The sequence below is a fragment of the Brachionichthys hirsutus genome, chromosome 15, assembly GCF_040956055.1.
Source record: "Brachionichthys hirsutus isolate HB-005 chromosome 15, CSIRO-AGI_Bhir_v1, whole genome shotgun sequence".
NCBI lineage: Eukaryota > Metazoa > Chordata > Actinopteri > Lophiiformes > Brachionichthyidae > Brachionichthys > Brachionichthys hirsutus.
In genome coordinates this window covers 4,314,817-4,338,789 of record NC_090911.1, presented here as the reverse complement: position 1 = coordinate 4,338,789, position 23,973 = coordinate 4,314,817, and the positions used below count along the sequence as shown (strand labels likewise).

General features: G+C 42.1%; 1 protein-coding gene across 1 annotated transcript in view; it reads left to right on the top strand.

Moving 5' to 3' along the window:
* The window catches only part of LOC137904537 (receptor-type tyrosine-protein phosphatase mu-like), a 139,814-nt gene that overhangs the window by 35,457 nt on the left and 80,384 nt on the right, over nucleotides 1-23,973 (top strand). Inside the window, exons 3-7 of the mRNA XM_068748730.1 lie at nucleotides 9,399-9,673; nucleotides 13,660-13,738; nucleotides 15,324-15,439; nucleotides 16,600-16,774; nucleotides 23,634-23,927. Of these exons, the coding sequence (XP_068604831.1) occupies nucleotides 9,399-9,673; nucleotides 13,660-13,738; nucleotides 15,324-15,439; nucleotides 16,600-16,774; nucleotides 23,634-23,927 (939 nt within the window). The remainder of the gene's footprint in view (nucleotides 1-9,398; nucleotides 9,674-13,659; nucleotides 13,739-15,323; nucleotides 15,440-16,599; nucleotides 16,775-23,633; nucleotides 23,928-23,973) is intronic.

Here is a 23,973-nt window from a genome sequence, read left to right as displayed (position 1 = left end):
ATTTGAATTATATAAATATCAATATAAATCCTCCTCCCTCTTTGCTGAGCAAATCCAATCCTTCTGGATGTTTAAACAGCTTGCTTGCAGGTAAGCTTTCACTCACAGTGTCCCTTGGAACTGAGCTGGCGGCTTGTCCAGGGTGTGCCCCGCCTCCCCGCCTAACATATTTAATGTGAGGTGTGGTATACAGTATTCACATCGCATCAGAAACCATTTTGCAGAATTCACAGAATGTTTTTTTTTTTTTAAATAGGGTAAAACATTGGGCACCTACTTACCAAAATACCATAATTGATCAAATATAATAGTGATAACAAGGTGATGCCAATGAATACGCTTATTTATTTAAAATTACTGTCATACGTTTTCTCTAGATTTCGGACATAAACATGATCAGCTGATTTCTTGTAATCTTTCACCCGTGACACAAAGTAGAAGAAGACCGAAGACTTTTAGGTACCGTCCAAGGATAAATGGGCCAAGAATGTGTGAAAAGAAGAAATTGCTCCTATTCTATAAAAATGCATGCAATTGGTTTCTTATTTTTTTCCCCACAACATTTAATTTTTGTGTTAAATGGAGGTTAGCAGTGCTGCTGTGGCTCCTATGTTGAGCCAGTCAGCATGTGCTTCCATCCGAATCAATTATGTTTTGTAATCACAGGCATTGGTTGGTTTGTTTGTTTGTCCGTCTGTTTGACTGTTAGCAAGATAACTCAAAAAGTTGCAGACGGATCGTGATTAAATTCTCAGGAAATGTTGGGAATCTTACCAGGGATTTTAGCGATGATCCAGAAGAGATCCTGTATTCTGGATTACTTTGAAAATTTTGTTAACATTGCAGTCAATGGAGCTTCAAAATTTCTTCCTCAATATCTCGGTTGATTATTGACAGATGTTTATGGAATTTGACACAGTCATGTAGGGTGGGGGTCTCTATCTCACAACCAAATTTCACCTGTATCAGATTCAGAATGAGGTCCGGAAAAAATAATACATTTTAACATTGAAAACACCATTTACAGATTCAAAAATCAGTGAAAAATACACATCAACTCCGATTCACTTTTACTTTTCATGGTTCGTGTATAAAGATACCAAGAACAATTTAGAACCTTTTGATGATGATCCAGATCACCATGTAGATGGTGTAAATCCAATTACGAGGGGACTGAGCTGCTTGGGGGAGGTCTGCTTTTCTCGCTGTATATTTATCCACTAAAGTTTCTTCTAGAGAATACCACAGATGTTTGAGCCAAAGAAGTTACTCCAATCAGAGCTCTCAGAGCTATAATAAAAAAAAAGGACCATTCTTAGCACTTAAGTGTTCCTCCATTCTGACTACGCTTCTCGGGAGAGTTATAAAAATGACAAGAAACGTTTGCATTTGGATGTAAAAACAGGCTTTTACAATCATCAGACATTGTCCAGGATAAAGCGCCATTATTTTGTAACGAGCTACTGTATCGGTCGTATAAGTGACAAGAGATGGAATTATCGATCTGCGAAGTGCATGTATCAAGTCCTGAGAAATCATACCGAAACATCTCGCATTGACATTCTAACGGTGGAGGATACAACTGATCAGAGGCCTTGTGATCATGCTCCTTTTGCAACCATGGACAAAATTGGCCTAGTTTCATCTAACTACCGGTATGTAAATAAATCCTTTAGAATGGCTCTGCCCATTTCTTCTTGAGGCTTGCCTGTTTTCAGCATCGCCATGGATTCTGTCTCCAGAGCCAACTGGAGAAACCCCCGGCAGAGCTGTCTCTGTCAGTTGTGTCATTACCGACGAGCCTCATCTGTCCTGGACAACGATAATAAGACCATCTCAGCCAAGACAGCGCGCATTCAGCCACGGGGACTTGATTTGGCCTCACTTTTGTCAGAATCAGATGTTGGCATGGACTTTAATTTATTTGAAGAGAAAATTCTCTTAGTGGGATTTTAGAAAAATGTATTCCTCTAATTTTCACCCGACCCTCTGTCATTATTCAATTCAATTCAATTTTATATCTATAGAAATAGAAACAGAAAGTTGTCTAAAAGCACTTTACAGGAATAGCTGTGAAAGACAGGACCCAGCTTGACCCACAAAAGCAAGAACTTTGCTGACGGAGGCAAGGAAAAACGTCCCTTTAACAGGCAGAAACCTTGGGCAGAACCTAAGGCTCATAGTGGACGGCCATCTGTCTGGACCGGCTGGGTTGAGAAGGAAGAAGAGAGAGAGAGAGTCAACAACAAAATGTAACATATAGGCTGTTGAACAAGATACTGACTAAAGAGCTGCTATATAAAACTATAAATGCTAATGCCAGCGATATGGATATCAGTGTTGAGGGCCACAGGTCCAGGATCTGCAGCACCACGGACAGAAAGAGGGGCAAACAGAGGGAGAGAGAGCACAAGACTACGGGGAAGAGAGAGGGATTACTGACATGCTATTATGAATCCTCTAACATGTTGCAATTGTCTGACAAGAGAATGGATGAAGCTTTCTTGGTGAGGGAGTTTGCTGTGCAGTGCTGGGTGTGGGGGGGGGGGGGGGGGGGCAGTTGTCCAGATGCCCCAGCTGGTGCAGAGGCTGCCTCCTTTCTGACGGTGTCATGGATCTTGCCAGGAGTCGGCTGCTGCTCCCTTGTTGTCCCCTGAGACCCATCCGGGGAAGCATCGGCAAGAGAAGGATAAAGAAAGCCCTCTAACTGACATTAATTAGGGCTTGTGTAATACGCTCGGAACAATAACAAGTACAGCGCCGGCAAAATGACTTATTGTTGTAATCTTAATGTCAGCAGTGAAGAAATAGAGTGTGTTTGTGTCTATTTGTTGCACAGGTTCTTTATTTTGAATGCAGGCCTCTGTGGATAATGACACGCAGACAATAGCGAAGGATTTGTGGAAGCTGTTCGGCACGGGGTGAAGGTGATCTCCTCTTATTCTGGTTCATTCTGTTTCTTTGCATAACGTATCAATGCAGAGGCAGCGCTGTCCTGAATCGGGAGAGGTGCCTTTATTACATTGTGGCTTCTCCTTATGGATATGACAGATAACTTTAAAAGGCAAACAGTTCACCTGTCTGACATTTTCAATCATGAGATAATGCATTGACGGGCGGGGCCCCTCTGCCATCGTTGGACAACCAAGTGTCGCTTGCAGCGCTGCATGTGCTGCGAAATGGAAGAGGAGCAGGGAAGACCCCAAAACCGTGAGAGGAGAGAACAACCGCTGACTGAAGGGCATCAGGAATTAAATCAGAATTTAAATGACATCGGCAAAGCACAGGACTTGCTGTTGAGACCCATCTGGTGAAAGTAAACTAATTGCTTTTGATCATTCACAACTTGGTGTGTGAGAATCACACCTTGCACAGCGTTGCCAAGGTTACGAGGTTAAGGAGAAACCGCATCATATGATTAGAGGATGAAACCGAACAGCAAATTACAAGGTCTGATCAATTTGTAAATTAATTCCAAGGGAATGACAGATGGGTTTAGCTTTTTTTTTTTTGGGGGGGGGGGGGTAAAAAGTGTATGGTGGTGTGAGTAAACAGGATTGCGCTCATTACTATAAATAGAATTCTGACACTAAACTGAACCATCATGATGGAGGACATAGTATATCTTTTCCCATTAGCGTGCATAGTGTGTACAATTAAGACTAATGATGCAGCGAGGTGTTATGTGAACACTCGCTGTTGTCTAATGGCTTTGTGTTGGGCGAATAGGCAATTATATGACCCATTTACTCCAGGAGAGGGCCAGCAGTGTGCTATGCATATTAAGATGACGTATTAAGCCATTAAGGTTTGCGGTTGATTGACAAGCTGCAACAAAGGATGCTGCCATGAGAACATAATGCGGCTCAAGCGTCGCGCCGGAATAGAATGACAGCTCGGGCAGAAGCATGTTGCGCATGATGGATGATTTTGGGTGAACTTGTTTGACACCGTCAAAGAAGCCTGGCAGGTCCTTCATATGGCGAGCCTAAATTCATTCGGTGCTACTTTATCAGACGCCTTTCATGTTTCAGAGGACACAGAGAGAGTTCCCGGAACTCGAGCGGAGGCCATGGCTGTTCACATTTACAGCCTAACCCTCACAGAGAGCATTTTGATTGGTGGGAGACGGTGAGAATAGCCCTGTCTTCATTGACATTTCGGCGGCGGCAGCCATTCTTTCCGGCGGTGCTGACCTCTGTGAATTTTATTAGCAAATGAGACCTGGAGGGTTTGGGTTTGAAGAGCGCCCCTTCATTCAGATTTTCCCCACATAATAATTCCCAAAGAGTTCGGGACCTGAATGGAGAAGAAATAATGAGCGATTGTCATTGCTGCAAATTATATCCTCTGCTCAGACCATCACTCAACTCAACAATTAATCTAAATACCTTCGAACTACAGACTTTGATGATTCGGACTAGACTAAGCTATTTGTGTGAACTAATTTACATCAAACTGCATTTTCTTTTAATTCTTCTATATATTTTTAAGACAGGGAACGATCGAAAAAAACAAAAACAGAAAGAAATGCATGTCTGTCAGGATGGGTGCTGGTATTTAAAGTCAAACAATGAAGCATGAATTCAGTGGGGGGGGGAAGGTTAATGGGATTCACTTGACATTTGTCTCAACCGACCTTCAACCTTCTCCTCCTTTCTACAACGGTTCTAATGAGATGAGTCTTACTGCAGGAAATGAGAAAATTAGGATGTCATCTTCTCACGTTGTTATCCTGAAAAGCTCTTATCTCTAAAGTGAGCTTGCATGTTTTAAGAAGCATGATAGCCAATGTTGTTTATCCCCTAGGTAGTCTTTCAGTGGATTGTCGGAGTATTTAAGTTCTTGTGTTCATTTATTTCAATGGGAAAAAGAAAGCGGTCTCAGATTGCCATTATTTTGACTGAAGGAATGCGATTTCCCAGAGAGACTGACACAAGTTGTCTGCTATCCAAGTCCAAGTGAGTTGACAGGCCGGAGGATCAACCTGCTGGTTTCCTTCCACTGGATTACACACACGTTTGTGTGAATGGTTCATTAGAGCAATAGACTGCTGAAGTGGCTATTTTGGATGGCCCTGTGTTGACGTGAGCATTTACATGTTATAATTGAACACTCCGCACTACAAGTTCGTCTCCAAACCCTGTACCTCAATTTAAATTTATTTAAAATCAAAATTAAATACGTGGACAAAATGCACTGAAATAGGTCCAAGATATCGCCATGACCACAATCCAATGTGAACCATTTTTTTGTGACTTATCTAAGGTCACTAACAATGAGATGCCTGAAAGGAAAATACAGTTAATGTTTTTTTTCCATCCCTCATTCAGACACAGTCCGTATTAATAATGTCTAAATATCTTATGATAATAGAAGTCAGGCATTTATATGTCGGCTGTGGGCCCTTCGTTTCCAAGCAGCAACATGAATGGATGTCGCATATGCAGCAGTCTGCAGCACTTCATCTTTTACTAATTCATTTTTCATACTCAGCCGTCATTGTGTTAGAAGGTGAAGGTGGCCTACATTGGAATAATAATAAATCTGTTCCTCCAAATAGCATCGACAATAGCCGAGCCCTGGCCTTTACCGAGTTGCAGAGACAGGCCTTGAGTGTGCTGAGAGCAATCCATTTTTAATTGGTCCTGAACATGCCATTGTTAAGGCAAAACAGATATAGAGAGAGGAGAAGCAGAGAAAACACCCGTGTGCATCGCTAGCACATTAGCGCAACACTAACACGGTGTCATTATAATTTGCTGTTAGTCTCACTGACTAATTAGCTTGTCGTGGTGCAGCAGGTCCTGCAGAGTATGTGGCCATTGGGCGTTAAGTACGTATATAAACTGACTCACAATCAATGTCCTGTGGTCATCTTCCTCACCCGTGTAAGACAGTGGCCATGGCAGAATGATGAGATGCCAAACTGCTTTAATACCACATCCAGTTATGTTTTATGAGGACCATGAAAGGGGAAAAAAACAAAAGATCTTTCCTCATATTGCATTTGAGTTTGCTGAGCCAAATGTCGATGATCTGCAGGCTCCAAATTTGGTGACAGGAGTTTCACAACTGTTGCTACAGTTGTAGCAACCTTTCTGGCAATGAGGAAGAAATGTTGTAATAATTATATGTATGTCTGTAAAAATAATTGCACTTAAACATTAGCAGCCATTCTGTTTTCTTTTGCCTTTTTTTTTTCCTTAAAGCGAGTTCATACAAAGGGGTTTGCTTTTAATTACTTTTATCAAGATGATAGTAAAAAAAAAAGTTGACAAATGCTGTTTGATCGATCTGATTTTATATTTCTTTTATTATTTATCAACAACGAGGCTGTGTATGAATCTCTGCATTGCTGTTTTAAATGAAAACTAAACAGTCTGTTTTAATTATTGAGGACTGTCGTAGTGCAATTACCTGTAACACCTTGACATACGAGTAGAATTCATTCCTGGACCGAGCTCGTAACTCAAATCCCTCGTATGTGAAATACATTTTTCCCATATCAAATACATCTAAAAACATTTAAATCAATGCTAATAACAATGGAAAAAACTTTTTAAATTGCTATATAGACACACACACAATGATCTAATAAATTATAGTCCTACACAGTATTACTTTTAATATAAAATGGGGTTTTATTATGAGTATTACCTTTGAGACCGACGATGGCGGCTAATGGCGGTGTGCGTTGTGTGTGTGTGTGTACGTGGACACTTTATACTGTAATTGTTCCTTACATGTACGCGTACATAAACTCAGACATAATAGTTATGCCTTTGGAAGGCTTTGTATTCTTGATAGCTTCCTTCTCTTTGAGGATTGGACGTATCATCGATGTACTCCGCTCGTCCTGGCGTGCCAAATCACTTACGCGGACACCACGGTCACGTTGATCGATAATTTCATGCTTCATCTCCATCATCATCATGGGATTTTACCCATTCATTGCCATCTTTACCGCTCGCTTTCTGTGGAGCCATCGCTTATTATAAAGAATATTCACAGATACAGCGAAAATCGGTGAGCGAGTGAAGAGCTCGGCCGTCTAGCGTCAGCATCTCAGGTCAAAGAGCAAAACTATTGTTAACAGCACAGTCAGCTGCCATCGAGACTTCGTTCGTGATTGTGTGATTATCTGTGCTGTGGTGTTGCTGAAACCCACCAACAGATCATGGGTAAGATGAACGTGGGCTGAGCAACAGCAATTATTTCTAATATCCTTGAAAGGACTGATAGAGAAACGGGGTGATATTCATCCAGGCTGTTGGGATCTGTACCAGAAATAACAGAATAATGTATGATGACAGCTATTACAGTGAAGAAAGAGTGGAAGATGTAAAATTTAAAGTAAGAATAGAGATTTCACCCACTGTGTAATTTTAAAAATGGGTGCAAAGCGGGAGCTGTGTGTTACATTTTTATTTAGCATTAAAGTAGATCATTGTCTTTGTCCGTGTCTTTGAGCAGTGCAATAGAAATGAGGAAGTAGAGAGTCGGGTGACCAGAATACTCTTTCAGAGCAGAAGGACTCATTCAGCTTGCATAGTTACCCCATTTTTGTTTTGAAGGGAATGTTCTTATACAAGGGGTCATCATAATAAATGCTCTTATTTACTACAAGTCAAGCGCAGAAGCTTAACCAACCCGGTCCTGCCTGGAAAAACAAAACCACGAAGACACTCTGTGTCATCACAACTAACTGCTCCTCCTCCTCCTTCTCTCCTCCTGTTTCATTGTTGTAAACGTGACAGGACCACTCTTGTAATCTGAAGCTGGAGACAGATGGAATTGGTGAGCGGTACAAGTGCAGCACAACAAGACAAGTGGGCTACCTCCAGGCGCTGAGGGAGCAAATAGGAGAGGCTGTTTGTGTGAGACGCTGATTGAGTTGATGCTCCTCACCCGTTTTACACCACATCTGCGTGAGCCACCAGATGTTACATTTGATATCAAAGACAAAGATCACGGCGTTTCAACTCTGCCTCAGAGAGTGGCACTAAGAGGTTGTTTGCCTCACCTCTAAGCAAAATGTGTCTTTGAATCATTATCACACGTTCAGAATGATGTATTTCAACATGAAGGTCTCCTTTTTGGCCGTGTCTCAAATGTCGTTACGATATGTGCCATCTCAGTACCGAGCCAAGCTAAATAGGATGATGACAAATAGAATGTGTTCTGCATCTCCTTGAAAGTTTGCCAATATCATAATTCTTACTTGTGTTTTATTGGTAAGAGGGGAGACAATTAGATTAACCTTTAGTATTGAATCCAAGCGATAAAATCTAAATGGGGTTTAGTTGGCAAATGGATTTCAACTCATTGATTTCTCATCATTTCCCTTCTCTCTGTCATTGAGGGTGTGTGTGTGTGTGTGGGGGGGGGTCACTCCCCTCAAACTGCTGCCAGCTGTAGCGTTATTGTGTTCGCATTTTGATAAATGAAAACGAGAAAGAATTTCTATCTATCCTATATGTAAGTCCATTTTTCTCAAAAATAAAATTCTGGAGTTACAACGGACTTTCTGAAATATAAAAGTACGAGTTAAGCGACAAGGAATCGCTGTTCTGACCAGCGGAATGCACTGGCTCAACATATTTGAGACATAAAATTTGACTAGGTGAGGACATGATATGAAGAATTTGACTAAAGGCTTTCAACAGAGTAAGAAACAGAGCAGAACAAGCCATGAAGATACCATTCATCCCTCTATCTTCTCACTTTCGAATAACAACTTCAGGCTGTCAGGGGGGAAAAAAATAAAAAATACAAGCACTTTGAGAGAATATCCACATTTGTCCCAAAAATTACATTGCAGTTTCTTTGGTAGCTTCCAGCTGCAGCAATCTCGCTCAATACTGGGACTAATTTCAAACATTGTTGTCTCCATCAGTCATTTTCCAATTGTCTAGCACACAAAACATTGGGACATAGGTCTGGGTTGTAAAATACCAAAGTTACCCTTTATGGGTTCCTCAGGACACAACATCTTATGAGATGCTGTACAAAACCTCATGGCATTCCATTTTCAGTGTTCAACCTAAGTTGACATATTACCAAAACTTCAATTATTTTCAGACGGTATTTCTGAATGGTTTCCGTGGTTTATTTTGCCACCCTATCATGTCAAGGCAGATGAATCAGTATCAGAATCAGAAGGTGTTTATTGCCATTGTTCACAGACTAGGAATTTTTCTCGGTGAAGTCATGCTACATGTAACAGGAATGACTGAGATACAAAAAACATGGGTTTGTAATTGTTTGTTTAAAACCCCGGATGATTGTTACACTTACATGAGCTCTAATAAAGAATAACCGTGTGCCTCAAACTGCTTGAACAGCCGGTTTGATACGACCTGCTCCAACTCATATTTTAAAACTCCATGTTGCAGGCTCAACCTTCATGATGGTGAACACATCGGGACGCTTCGCAGGACAGAAGGCTCTACTACTGACGCCGCAGCTGAAGGAGAACGACACTCACTGCGTTACCTTCCACTACTACATAGGAGGCCGAGACAACAGTCACCCAGGACACCTAAATGTCTATATCAAGGAAAACAATAGCCCAATGGGGATGCCTGTTTGGAACGTGTCAGGGCCAGCTAATCGCCCCTGGGGACAGATAGAGCTGGCCATCAGCACCTACTGGCCAAACTTCTACCAGGTGAGGAGGTGCAGCCTGAACCCGCCTAGATTACTTATTGTATGCAGACTTTATAGTTAAGTCAAAGCCGTTACAGCCTGTTCTCTGGATGGAGTAGGATAAATGTGTTGTTTTAGAATGTCAGACAGTCTGACAATATCTAATTCCAAACACCCATGATAATTGATTTTTGTGGCTACCTCTGTATCCATGGTGATTCTTTCTCTTCCCTTAGAATCTGAGACCGCTCTGCTTTTCCAATTCTAAAAACTCATTTTCACTTGCCAATGCACATGACTGCTATCCGGGGCAAGGTGATTTCACACTTGCCTCGCGATTATTCTTTGCAAGGCTTGGTCCATGAGTCCACTAAATGTTAATTGAAGCAGAAAGACCCCTTAGCCTCCCAATGGGAGACACTCCCTTGGTGAGTTATTTCATTATGGCCTGGTAATGCAGGTCTATGGTGCAGATGGGAGGGGTGGGGTCCTCTTGTCGGCTCTTGATGGCAACCCTGATAACTTAGTTAACAAGGGACACCGCTGAGCTTATCACTGCTGAATGCAAGATAGGAGCCTTAATGAGAGGCACATGGACAAAAGAAAGACTGAACAGGGGAAAGCAAAAGTCGAGATGGGCAGAATGTGCTGCTGCTACTAATAGTCCATGCTTGCTGTTGAGACAATGTCGACCCTCATGTGGCATAATGATGCCGAGGCGGTCTGGTCACATGTTCACTGTTTGGCTCAAGACAGTTATAGGTGGAAGGAGCGGCACATCTCGTTGTGAATGGGCTCAAATTCAGACCACAATGCTAGGAGCTTGATACGTTTCACCTTTTAATTTGTGAATTTCAATCAGTTTGGATTCAAATTACTTTTCTGTACAACAAACCATTCCATCCCTCCACACAAAACTTTATCCATCCACCCGAAGACGATCGTCTTCGGGTGGATGAAACCGGAGAAAACCCACGGGGACATACAAACTCGGTACACATAGGATTCGAACCCGAAACCTTCTTGCTGTGAGGCAACAGCGCTAACCATTAAACATGCAATTTAGGCAAATTGATCGCACTAAATTGTCCATAGTTGTGTGTGTGTGTGTGTGAACGGTTGTCTGTCTCTGTGTTGCCCCGCTATGCACTGGCGACGCATTCGGGGTGTACCCGGCCTCTCATGCATAGCAAGCTGGGATAGGCTCCAGCAACACCCGTGACCCGCAAGGCAGAAAAGCGCTGGAGATGAGATGAAAAAATTATGATGTTCTTTTATAATTCAGCTTGAGGCTCAGTGATGGCTGAGCATTGTGACATGCTGTTTGCAGTGTTTCTGCAAACCTCTGCTCAGAGGGTCAGCATTGAGACCCCAAATGACATGCTTTCCAATTTGTTCAATGAAATGCCCAGAAAGAGTTGCCCGTCAAACCCCAGTGGAAGTCCTGTCTCTATCTCTCTCTCTCTAAAACTGTACCAGAAACAAAGTGACAGCATTAGTTTATGAGTGCTGCTAAATGCGACGGTTCTTATCAGACAGAATAGAGGGACCAATGTTCAAAATGATCACTAATTAACATGGTGCTAATTATACGTAGCTGTAATTGTATAGTAGCCTATGCAATTGTCAAAGAGAAGCTCTCTGATACTTTGAAATTATTCTTTAATTACAGGTAAGACCCCACGAGCCTTTTGATCTTTAATAATTACTCTTCTGTTACATAATCCCCAAATTCTGTAATTGAAATGTTATATCATTTTGATTTAAGATAACTCATATTGAAAATATGTTCAGCAAATGTAATACTGTACATATAACAAAGTGTGTACTTTGTGCATGAGGCAAACATCCATTATTCACCCCGATGCTATCATGTGAGTGAAAATAGGCAAATATCATCAGAAACCTGTGGTAAAACGAATCAATCCTGCTGCAATGTAGCACTTACCCCCGCTCCATGGGGACAGCCGTTTGCTGATGTCGGCATTGAGTATTGGGTTCACCGTGTCTCTCTTTGACAAATGAGAATTGTGAACTTTGCCGTGACATCAGCAGCTTTCCTCCCATGTGAATATTTTTCACTTTGTGGGTCAGACACAATTATGCTCTGCATTATCACTGATGTCCAAATCAATTATATGACAGTTATTAGGCACACTGACTGATGTGTGTTGCACAAACAAAGGCTTTCAATTAGAGAGTCAGGGCTTGTTCATGTGTCTGGTAGCACTACACTATATGGAGTGGTTGTGCCTTTTAATTTCCTTTAAAAGGACTGATAGACTGTAATGAGGCTATAATTTGTACCAAAGACATTCACTTTCATATTTCAAGAGACAAAAAAAAAGACATTTATAATTAGGCAGCTTTATCTGCTGGCATCCCGCCTTCCTGACGGTGGTAACTATCAATGCCTCCACGGCCCTGGGCGGAACCCGCCTAGTTCCTTGATGAGACCATGCACACAAAATGTCCATTATTATATACCATTTACTGCAGGTTTATTTAAGGAACAATGGAATTCAAAACATGTGTGGCCTGTGTCTATGTGGTGAAAGGAGCCTGTGCACCACACCCTGCATTTGGGAAGGGACTGACGTTCTGGTTCCCTTTTTAATCACACTTGGAAGGCAGCAAGCACATAGCTCTGACATTCTGCTGGGACACACCCTCTGCCAGGGCTCAGGAACATTTGTTTTGGTCTTTAAAATAGGGTCATGTTAGTCCTACACAGCACAGATGTACTTGATTTCAGATTTTGTGTTGTCAGAAATAGCCAAGTGCATATCCACTCAGTAATGGCAGATATGCAACAACTGTGAAATGCAACAACAGCTTCTTCTCATCAAAGTGCTACCACTAAAATGTACTGTTGATCTATTGCTCATTATTTTTACATTTAACTCTTGCGGTATTTAAACACATAGATAGTTTTGATTACATTTGTGCAGACCTCCGCCGAGAAGCTCTTTCCCCTCCTATTTAGATTTACACCATCCACATTGTGATCTGGATCATTATCAAAAGGTTCTAAATTGTTCTTGGTATCTTTATACACCAACCATTAAAAGTAAAAGTGAAACGGAGTATGTTGAACTGATTTTTGAATCCTTAATGAGGTTTTCAATGTTAAAATATATTTTTTCCTGATCTCATTCTGGATCCGATCCAAATGACATTTGGTGGTGAGATAGAGGCCCCCATCCTACATGAGTGTGTCAAATTCCATAAACATCAGTCAATAATCAACCGAGATATTGAGGAACACATTTTGAAGCTCCTTTGACTGCAATGTTAAAGGAAATTTCAAAGTGATCCAGAATCCAGGATCTCTTCTGGATCATCAACAAAATTTAATCATCTGTTCCTGGTAAGATTCTCAACATTTCCTGAGATTTTCATAATAAAGATCCATTTTGAGTTATTTTGCTAACAGAGACAAAGAGATGCTGTTTTAGCGCATTCAATATTGTTTGTAGGGCATTTTTGATGCCGTCCAAACTTCAACGCTTGTGACGCTACAACTTGCTGGTACAAATTGGATCTTCTTTGATTTGACAGCACTACATGCTTCCTTGCAACAGAGTCACACATTTGAATACCTCCATCTCTCCATCTCTCAAATCCTACAATTTCACAGGTGAAATGTGCATAATTTCTTTTGAAAATTTGCAAAGGTGCAAAAGTATCAGGAAAAGGGTTATTGTTGATTTCATAGAAATAATTCAGCAGCTCGTTAAACATTGTTCCGATGTCAGTGCCACCGGGCTCTTACTGTGCTCTAATCGCCTCAATGCTCCATCTTAATTTAACCCTTGCGTTTCATAGCACCTCTCGACAATGACATATTGTGGAAATAACTTCAGGGCCTTGCAGCTGTGTGACAAAGTAGATCGCATTAGCAGGAGCTGGACTTTTCTGTGCACATTGGGCAGCCTCACTCAAGTGCCACATGAAGACTTGTGCCCATTTGTCATTGGTGTTATGCGTCTCCTCTCCCTTCCTCAGATTGTGTTTGAGGCAGTTACCTCGGGGCAGCGTGGTTTGCTGGCCATCAAGGATGTCGTTGTCCAGGGCCACCAGTGCAGTAAGTCCTTTCTACCTTCACCATAAAACGATATAATCAAAAAGTCATTGTCCTTTCCCTGACACCTACCCAAATACCTGCATCATTGTTTTATTCAAGCCCCCCCCCCCCCCCCCCAGTCAAGGGAAAGGCCTTGATGGAGTCTAGTCAGTCTGAAGTGTAAACCTCCCTCCTCCTTGCTCCCACGAGATTTATGAGCACCAAGCCGACATGTTAAAGTGCGCTCAGGATTAAATGTTGGAGAGGCTGTGTTAAATGTACCCTTTGAGAAATGGAAGAAATAAAGCAAGACAAGTGGACAAAAAACAAATGGCAGCATGCACATCGATGCTGCTTGCTACTTGTCCTCCCTGAAAGATGTTCAGCAAAGCGTCTCATATCGCAGTTGTACAGATTTCCGCTACCCTTGATTGACAGCGGCACAACTAATAAACACACAATCACCAGACATGTTTTAAATGTCTCTTCTTCAGCTTTTGGGATAAGATGTTGCTGTGGGAGGATGAGGGCTCTTCAAGATGCTCTGCTTACTAATGCTTAAAGTCGTTTTAGCACATTTGGCACTTCTGAAGTTCGTACTAAGAGGTTTTCATACTCTGCAGTCTAATTCTGAATCAATACCACGCAAGTTCTCATTAGTTGATTCATACTCATTGGTTCGAGTTTAAAGCTCCGCACTAAGGACCTGGTGACTATTTGAAAGCAGCTGAATTTCGACAAATGTTATGCCAATAAAGTTGGATTTACATAGTGATATGTGTTGCATATAAATGTATTTGAGTAAATCAATGAGCCCTTGCGACGTGATCAATGTTTAAATGTGTAAGAGTGTGAATGGATCAATAAGCCACTTAGTGGCAATTGGGTTTCTTTGAGTGATAGGACGTGTGATCAGAGCAACTCCTCAGTGGAGCACAGCCAATTTATTTTCCATTTACCCACCCATGTGGAATATCTAGCTCAAAGGTGGGATTATTTTCCGTCAGGTGGTCTGCTGCTCCCTCCGTCATCAAAGAAGAGATTAGCAATGGGGAAAATAGATATTCTTCTTCGCCAATGTTATAAAGGAGGTGTGGTTCAAATATTAGATGGTAAAATATGAAGAAAAAAGTGGACGTCTTGATGATGAAAGTGATAGAATTAGCTTCTACAGAGTCTTTAGAGATTTGGTTGTGTTTTGATTCAAGGTCGATCCTCTGAATTGGCCTATATTTCTATGCAGAAAAGAAGCACTAATCAAAAATGTTCTACATAAGTTACTTTCTGAGGTCTATCTCAGGCAGGGAATAGGACGGTAATGAGCACAGCCGGAAAAGAGATGAATATTTCTTGAATAATCTATTAGTGGACGGTTGGAGTAAAAAATAAAAACGTGGGTTTTTGATTGATTTGAAAGAATTTACAAGGAAAGTAACACATCTGCACATACACTATCGCACATACATACATATATACACGTATTAGTTGCAGCAACTACAAAATGCATTGGCATAATCTAAATGCTAGATCTTTAGGACCCAGTTCTGGGGATGACATCAGCGTGTAGTGTTTTTCCACCTGACTTAAGAGTTTTTTTTTCCCGCAGTGAACACACCTCATTTCTTGACCATAAAAGGCGTGGAGGTCAACGCCGGACAGACTGCGTCTTTTCACTGCACCGTCAACGGACGCAAACGGGACAATTTCCGCCTCTGGCTTCAGGTGAGGTCCTGTTCTATCACCTTACGCTCCAGCTGGAGGAATAACTCAGAGTGGAGAATCAGGATTGGGACCTGTCCCTGTGTTACAGAACAGACCCTGATTCTAAGGCCATGTCCACACTTATGTCCAAAAACAAAGATGTGTTTCTATGGATTGGCCGCTTATCTACACGATGGAAACTGCTGTGATGACACGATGTGTGCGACCCACGTTTACGTTCAGAAACAGCACGGATGCCTTCAAAACATATCGCTTATCGCTTACATGTTGACTTTATATTCCAAAACTACGTTTAGGAGCCATTCTGTCGGTCTCCACAAACGAGCCTGACGTCATACATGTTTTGCGAACGGGACGACGAGAGACCGATCGTTCTGATTGGATAGGGTTTGGGGAACTATGGCGCTGATTGGTTTGGCATGCTTATGAATGTGTTTAACAACGCACTTATGAGGTTATGAGGTGTGGATGGAGCTTCTGTTTTTTTAAACAAGGTCGTGTGGATGCAATTTTGTTTTCGAAACGGAAAGATATTTGGTTTTAAAAAGGGGGGGGGGGAATTGCAGTTGTTTCAGATCACTGTAGTATTGTGGCATCAACCCGTATAGATGTTGGCTCTGTGGATACCCTATACTATATCCGGCACGACGGAGCTGCAAGGTCAGAATTGGCCTTGTTCTGCGCAGCGAAGGTCGTGCATCTGGCAGACATAACCTGCCGGCTCTGCTGTAAAGCGCACCGTCACGCGTGTGATCAGTGGGAGCATGATGCTGGTTAAAGGTCCTCTGCCAGGTACTCCATCATTATAACAAACACGGCCTCATTAGCACAGGAGCTGGAAAACAAACATTAAGCCAAGTCCCCCGATGACAGTAATGAAGAAATATTTCAAATGAACAAATGTCCCCCATCTGCCTGCTGTGAGGGGTAACATCTGGGGAGAGCCTGTGGTTTGTGTGTAGATTTGTTTTGTTTTTGTGTGTGTGTGCATTCCTGAGATAAATGTATTCATGCTATGGGAGTAATAGGACACAAATGCAGCAGCAGACGACGAGCACACTTGGCCAGAGTTTCCCAAACACACAAGGTGAGGCCACTCTGCTTATTAAACCTTTGCCATTTTGGAGGCTTACTCGTGTATTTGTCTCTGTTCCAAACAGGGCATTGGTGGACGGGAGGCCCCGATGAAAGCCACTAAACCTTGGAACAACCGGCGCTTCATCGGCACTTTTGACGTAGAGAACACAACCAAGGGCGACTCAGGCCGTTATCGCTGCATTGTCCACTCAGATAAAGGGGTTGGAGTGTCCAACTATGGGGAATTAACCATAAAGCGTGAGTATTTGTCCCAGATTTAAAAAAAAAAGAAGAAAAAAAAAAAACACTCCCTGACTGAGGCATGTTTTCTTTGCAAATGACCTTTCGGCATACAGCAAAGTCAACAAGAGATAAACAGGAAATGCTGCTTGTTGGTACATCCTCTCAGGCAATACTGAAAACAGCAGCTTTTTATGCTGATTTGTTATCCGGAGGACTTTAGTACTTTCCTGTTTAAAGGCTGTCCTTGACTGAGCACAATTCCCCCCTAAAAGATCACAAAGGCAAGAGGCAGCAGGGTTTGCAGTCGCCTCACTGATACTTCACTCCTGCAGTCATTTGATATGAATTTATGGAGTCGTATGAAACTAAATCCTGCAAGGCCTCACTTTCCTACAGCCCTATAGCCTAGTAATGGCCTCCTATATTTCTTCACCTCAATTTTCTTCCTGTGCTCTGAATTGAATTTACTGCCCAATTTTTTTCTTTTTCTTTTTTTTCCTTTTTTTTCCTCCAAGCTTTACGTGATTGATAGGTTTAATCCCGGCCGTCCAGATCGAGCTCTGTCAATCATGCAAGAATGGCCATGCCCAGACGCAGCAGAGTGAAGGAGGGAGATTAAGCCTCTCTGCCCGAGTGTCTCAGTGTGTTTCCGTGGTGTACTCAAAAACATTTTACTGATACACTAAAAACATTTAAAACACACTTGCATAAATTCAGCAAAAACAATCACTGGCACGTGGACATGCTTTCTGGATGGCTATTTTTCGCCGATCGCTGCTGTCAGTGTGTTACTACATAATAATTTTGCACAAGACAAACAGACGAGTGATAGTTTGTCATAAATATTTAACGGTTCTATCAGTTTGAGACATTCCAAAACTCTTGTAATGAATCCCGCGCTGCAGAGATTTCACACCTTGACAACATTACCCAGTGTCATATCGGGAAGACAAGAGGCATCTTCGCAGACACAAGTGTCACACCTTACTCGGGTTTTTGTTTTGTGCTTGCAGTGTTACATTGTAACATATAATGACAAATAAAGGCTTTCTTCTTCTTTCTTCTTCTAAAGAAGTTGACATCTTTTATCATTCCTTAAACACGTACTTAACTCTCCTAACAATATGTCTGAGTTGTAAATCTTCCTTAAATGCATTTTCACTGCACCCAAGATTTGCATCTGGAGGAGGGGCCAGTGAGTGATTCTTTGGATTATAAACCTGGTCCAATCGACACTCTGGCTCGCCCTCCTCCCACTGCTCATTACCATACACTCCCTTTTTCTTCAGCGTGAAGACTGTGAATGCTTGATTATCCCAGATAATCACTTATGCCTTTCATGCCAGTAGTCAGTCAAATGTATGCACGTCAGTAGAATTGCACTGCGTGTTTTTCCAGAGCACATAGAGATTGGGCCAGTCCAGTCCCTTTCCTGACCCCCCCCCCCCCCCCCCTTGTGGTGAGTTCTCTTGTCGTGCAGCCAGTGGATCTGAAAGGGGGATAATTGCTCCCTGTCCAAGTGCTGGCTCCTTTCTTGGCCTGGTTGGAATCACCTGCAACCTGCTGAGCTTCAACATAATATTCTGGGTCGTATTACCGACTCCAGGCTGCCGAGGTGCGGCAGTGTCAGAGCTAATGAGAGTAGGCAAAAATCGAAGGCCGGCCAGCCAAGCTCGTCATTTTCCCATGGCCACCTCTTCTCTCATCAGGAGCCGATCAATTCTTTCTTCAGAGCAGCCCAATTAGGAAGAGTGCGCATTGTAATGAGGACCTCTTGTGTCTTAAATGAGGCTCCATGGTTGTAACAGGAAAACAAAAGCAACATTTCTAAGATAATATCTATCTAATAGAATAGAAAAGCACTTTATTGTCATTACACACGGTATATGCAATGGAATTAAGCAGGATCTGCACAGTGCAAAAATCAGTAAAGGTGCAAAAGTACAATACAAAGGACAATGTTGCACAAGCAGCTCTTATTTTTATTCTTTATGTGGTGACTGACAAATGAGTGACATATGGATCAGTTGGTCGAGCAGGTCATCCAGTGATCAGTAGGCCAGTGGTTCGAATCCAAGCTATGACTTTCCACACGGCAAAGTGTCCTTGGGCAAGTTTTAAAGCACTGTGGGCACCGCGAAGGTGGGAAAGCAATATACCATATGCGCTGTGTGTCAGTAATCGCAAACTGCACTTTCACACCGGCGGTGCAACTCTTCTTGTCTTGCTTTTTGTCTGCAGTTTCGTTTATGCCACAGCAGCAGTGACGTGCGGTGAGGTTTGTGGCTGGTGCGGCATTGACTCTGTCAGAGTCAGATTTACTAAGGTTATGTTTCTCATACCAGCTTTCTGTACACACACACATACTTCGCGTTCATGTTTAGCCAAGCAAGAATGTTAAATTCATAGCAGCTGAGAGAGAGAGCCTATTGGCTCTGAACTTAATTTAAATTTACCATTGCAATGCACATTCATGCACATTTAATACAAATCGAAGTATATATACTGCATATACTTTGATTTTTGTTGTGGACTGTACATGATACAAATATACAATGTACAGTACTGCAGTGTGTGCCGCGACTTATCTTCCGTCTAACGTTTGGAGCAAACCTTTTAATTAATCTGGTAGATGTTAAGTCACAAGCTTAGGTAAAAATACTGACCGCTGGATAAACAGGTTGCTTTGTGCAGCATTGGGGGTTTGGCTTCAGGCTTCTGTGGAGTGAATCTGGCATTGCTTCACCCACATCACATTAACTGGGGGTCACTTTTGGTGCTGCAGGCTGGATCCGACATTTGTAGCATATGAAATACAAATGTAAAAAAAGAAGAAGAAGAAGCTCCAACAAGCGTTAATACAAACCAGACAAACCTCCCGTTCCAAGCAGGCATATAGAGTGGGTTAAATATTTTTTGGTTTTAACTTGCCAAATAGGAGGATTTGATGTTTCCCCCTCATATTCTGTAATTTAAAATTAATTTGGGATGACTACTTTCTTGCATTTTACATAGATAAAGAGGTTAATCAAGCAATTTAATAGAAAAACACTCAGAGAGCACAAACCTCTGCCAAGCAGCTCATTCTCCTTGTAATTCAATTTGCGTCATCCACATGGTGATCCGGATCATCATCAAAAAGTTCCGAATTGTTCTTGGTATTTTTATATGCCAACCATTTAAATTAAAAATGAATAGGAGTTTATGCATCTTTGTTAATTTTTGAATCTGTAAATGGAGTTTTCAATATTAAAATGTAATATTTTTTACATTGTGTAAATCATTCACAGAGATATTGAGGAACAGATTTTGAAGCTCCATTTACTGCAATGTTGACAAAAATGTCAAATTGATCCAGAATACAGGATCTCTTTTGGTTCATCACCAAAATGTAATCAACTGTTCCTGGTAAGATTCCCAACATTTCCTGAAAATTACATCAAGATCCCTCTGTAACGTTTTGAGTTTTCTTGCTAACAGGGAGACAGATAAATGCTGGCAAAAAAATAACCTCCTAGGTGGAGGAAAAAACACATTCCATTGTGTGCGTGTGCAAGAGAGAGAGAGAGAGAGAGAGAGCATAATGGTTTGCTAAGTGCTGCAGCGGAGGAGGACACAGCTGCCGCCAGGCCGTTTGTCTTTCTGGTCAGCATCATGACAGCAGCTGCTCGCTAACCCCGCATATTGCCGCCACGGTCAACTGTGGGCAGTCACCTATTTCCATCCAGCTCACTTTGGTGCCCTTTCCTCAGCCTCGCTGCTGAAAAAAACAAAAACTGCCTCGTGAGGCTTTACCAGTGGAACTCGGGTCGCTAATATCCTAATGTGTTCCAGCATTTGTATCACACGCCGATAATTCATTATTTGTCAGTGCATCGGCTGTTGAACAGAGGATTCCTGCATCGACAGGGATTATGTCATTGCTGTAAGATGTTGCTGGGAGCAGCGCCTTTTCAAAGTGAAAGGAAATGAGGCATTCTCCATAAATCATGGATAGGATGAATTGCTGCAGAGGCAGCTATGATGGATAAAAAGAAATGAAGATTCATTCAACAACCGATGGATTGATACGACAGCCAAGACTGCTAAAACACTTTAACATAGCTGTGCGTTGAACTTATTGTTTGCCCCCCAGAGGATAACGTTTTTAAACTTTAGTTTTGTCATTTTAACATTTACTTTTTTTTTAATGAATTATACTGACGTATTTCTTAACAGTACATGCCGTCTGAAACTGTTCAGACGGCATGTTCAGACGGCATGTAAGACGAGAAATCCAAATTTCTCATCTCTTTGAAAGCGTCACAGCACAAATCGTTTCTACATGTTTCTACAACAACGGACCATTAAAGAACACTTCATTGTTCTGTCCGCTCCGGCGTGCAGACTGGAGCCCTTCGTGAGCCCAGGAGAAGTCCTGCAGGATTAGTTGGTTCATTCTAGGTGATTTTTGACAGCCACACAGGGAGCTTGGATTAGTGGGACTTTAGAGACCTATGACAGAAGTCACTATGGGGTAACCATCTGCTGAGAGAGAGTATCCAATTCTCTGTAGGACACATCAGCCTTCTCTAAACGTGCCTTGAGATTTCAACATCTCCGTGGCAACTCGATGAAAAGCAGCTCGGCGACTAATGGCATTATTCTGTCGCACGCGTGTGCTGATTAGTGCTACTTACCCTAGCCTCTGGGACGTGTTGCTTTTGTATTGTACAACAACAGCTGATTCCAAAGCTATGTCTTGGCTGCTGGCCTGAGCTATTTGTTCACAATGGCAGGTTTTTGCTCACATAAGAAGAGAGGAGCATGGGAAGCATGAAGGAGAAGGTGGACTGGTTTTGTTGTTCTTTAATATATTTTTGTGAATGGTGAATATAGAGACAGGGATTGTTTAAAAAGAATATATTATATATATTATTAATATATTAATAATTATAGAGATTCAAAGAGTAACACCAAATTTAACATCAAATGTTAATGCAACATCCTCATCTTATAGTTGAATAATAATGCACTCGTGTAAAAATAAATCCTACAGTTGAAATAACTCTGACATTTCAAGAATCCTCATTAAACCAGAAGTGGTTTAAGCAAGATTACACAAATATGAATGACATAACAGAGAAAAGGTCATTCTCATGCCGGTTACTAAAACCGTAATTGTCTGAAAGACATAAACTTGTGCAAATCCGGATCAGATGCAACTAAAGCTCAAAGGGATCACAAATAGATTAATTTCATTGTGTTATACTATTCATTTTGGAGAAACTCCATTCGTAAATGAGGAGTCTAAAAATGATTCTCTTATTTATTAACCAATTTATTTTGCTGCAAATTATATATAATTATATAGTTCATTTTAGAGCAGTATATGGCTTTATGCCAAGGAAGAGTACCACTCAGACTATCAGCTGAGTGGTACTGAGTGAGTCCCTCAGGGCTGTGTACTTTCCCCCTGGCTCTTCTCCATGTATACAACTGGAAAGTATCAGGTGTGCTCTGTGATAGAGTGTCAGCAAGGATGATGGGAAAGGTCTACAAGACAGTGGCTCTGAGGAAAAGACAGGAGGCTGAGCTAGAAGTGGTGGAGATGAAGATGCTGCGGTTCTCCTTGGGAGTGTCCAGGTGGGATAGAATTAGAAATGAGGCAATAAAAGGGACAGTGAAGGCTAGACGGTAGCTCCCCCGTGAAGCTGCAATGGCTTCTCCCAACGACGGACGAGACCCCTGGCGCTCCTTCTTACGCCAATCAATCAGAGCTTAGAACCGGAAACTGCCTCATCCCATGATGTGCTGGAGTATTGCGAGCCCACTGGAATGTCCTCTCCAGTTTGTGCTAGTGGCCTGAGTGGGAAGATAAGGAGACGCTGGCCTGCCCAGACGTCAGTGTCCCCCCCTTGGTTATGCTGGCTGGGTCCAAGGGAAAGGATGAACCAATTCAACTTGGGGCCAGTTTCACTGTAGGAGTAGCCGAAAGGAAGTTTTAAGCACTTGCCATCAGCCTTAGTGGCTCCTCTCTGGATTTGACCTTGAGGTTTACTCCTCAAGCCTTTCCTGAGATCAGGTATGGCCGAAAGGCAGCGGAGGTTTCGGAACGGTTTTCCTTCCTACTCAATGGAATTTCACATCACGGATACTGAGCACTGTGGCAAACAACTATGATGGCCTCCTGCAGACTTTTGATCATTGCAGATAAGACAATTGATGATGACACTTTGGGTTGTGCCAATGGTTTTGCAATCAAGTGTGCAGTTTTGAGTTAATATGTTGTACACATATTAACAAATCTTATCTGTGACTGATGCAGTCATTGCTAGAGAAGTGTTTCCCGAGGTGGCATTCCAGAGTGTCCTGAAACGTTTTTATTGATTCAGGGAGAATGAGGGCTGGACGTCAAGTCCTGTATTCAACTCAGGTCTTACACCCGCAAAACAATGGGCCAATGCCATTTAAGCAGCCTAGCTCTGCTGGCTATTGAGAGGAAACAGATCAAGTCCTTGGACAAGATGCCTAGTTGGATCACAGACCATTTTCTTGAAGAGGAACAGAGGGAAGCCTTTGCTGCATCCAAACCAAACAAACAATGCAGGATCTCGCCAAGCTGAAACTATTGGTTGTGACCTCTTAAATGACTTAATAATTGTAAAACCAGATTTTTTTGTATTTCTTTTGTGCTTCAAGCGATTTATGCTGTATATTTGATTTTTAAAAGAAGAAACAGATTTTAAGATCTTGTTTGCTTGTTTATTCACCTTTTCTTGTGGGAATTGTATTTACTTTTAAGTCCAATTTATGTGTACATAATTGCAATTTATATTGCTAAAGCTTTGTATAATTTAATATGGCTTGTCTAAACCTTTCTGTTTCCTTTTAGAGCCCCCAGTACCAATTGCTCCACCTCAGCTAACGGCTGTTGGCGCCACCTACCTTTGGATTCAGCTGAACGCCAACAGCATCAATGGAGACGGTCCCATCATCGACAGGGAAGTGGAGTACCGCACTGTGTCCGGCACCATGTATGACCTGCAGCCCGTAGACAAGACAACACACAAGATCGGTCATCTAGATCCAGATACAGAGTATGAGATCAGTGTTCTGCTAACCAGACCCTTGGAAGGAGGCACTGGAGCCCCTGGACCCCCGCTGAGGGCCAGGACCAAATGTGCTGGTGAGTTCAACACTGATATAAAATGCGGCCTATTTAAATGTTTGAA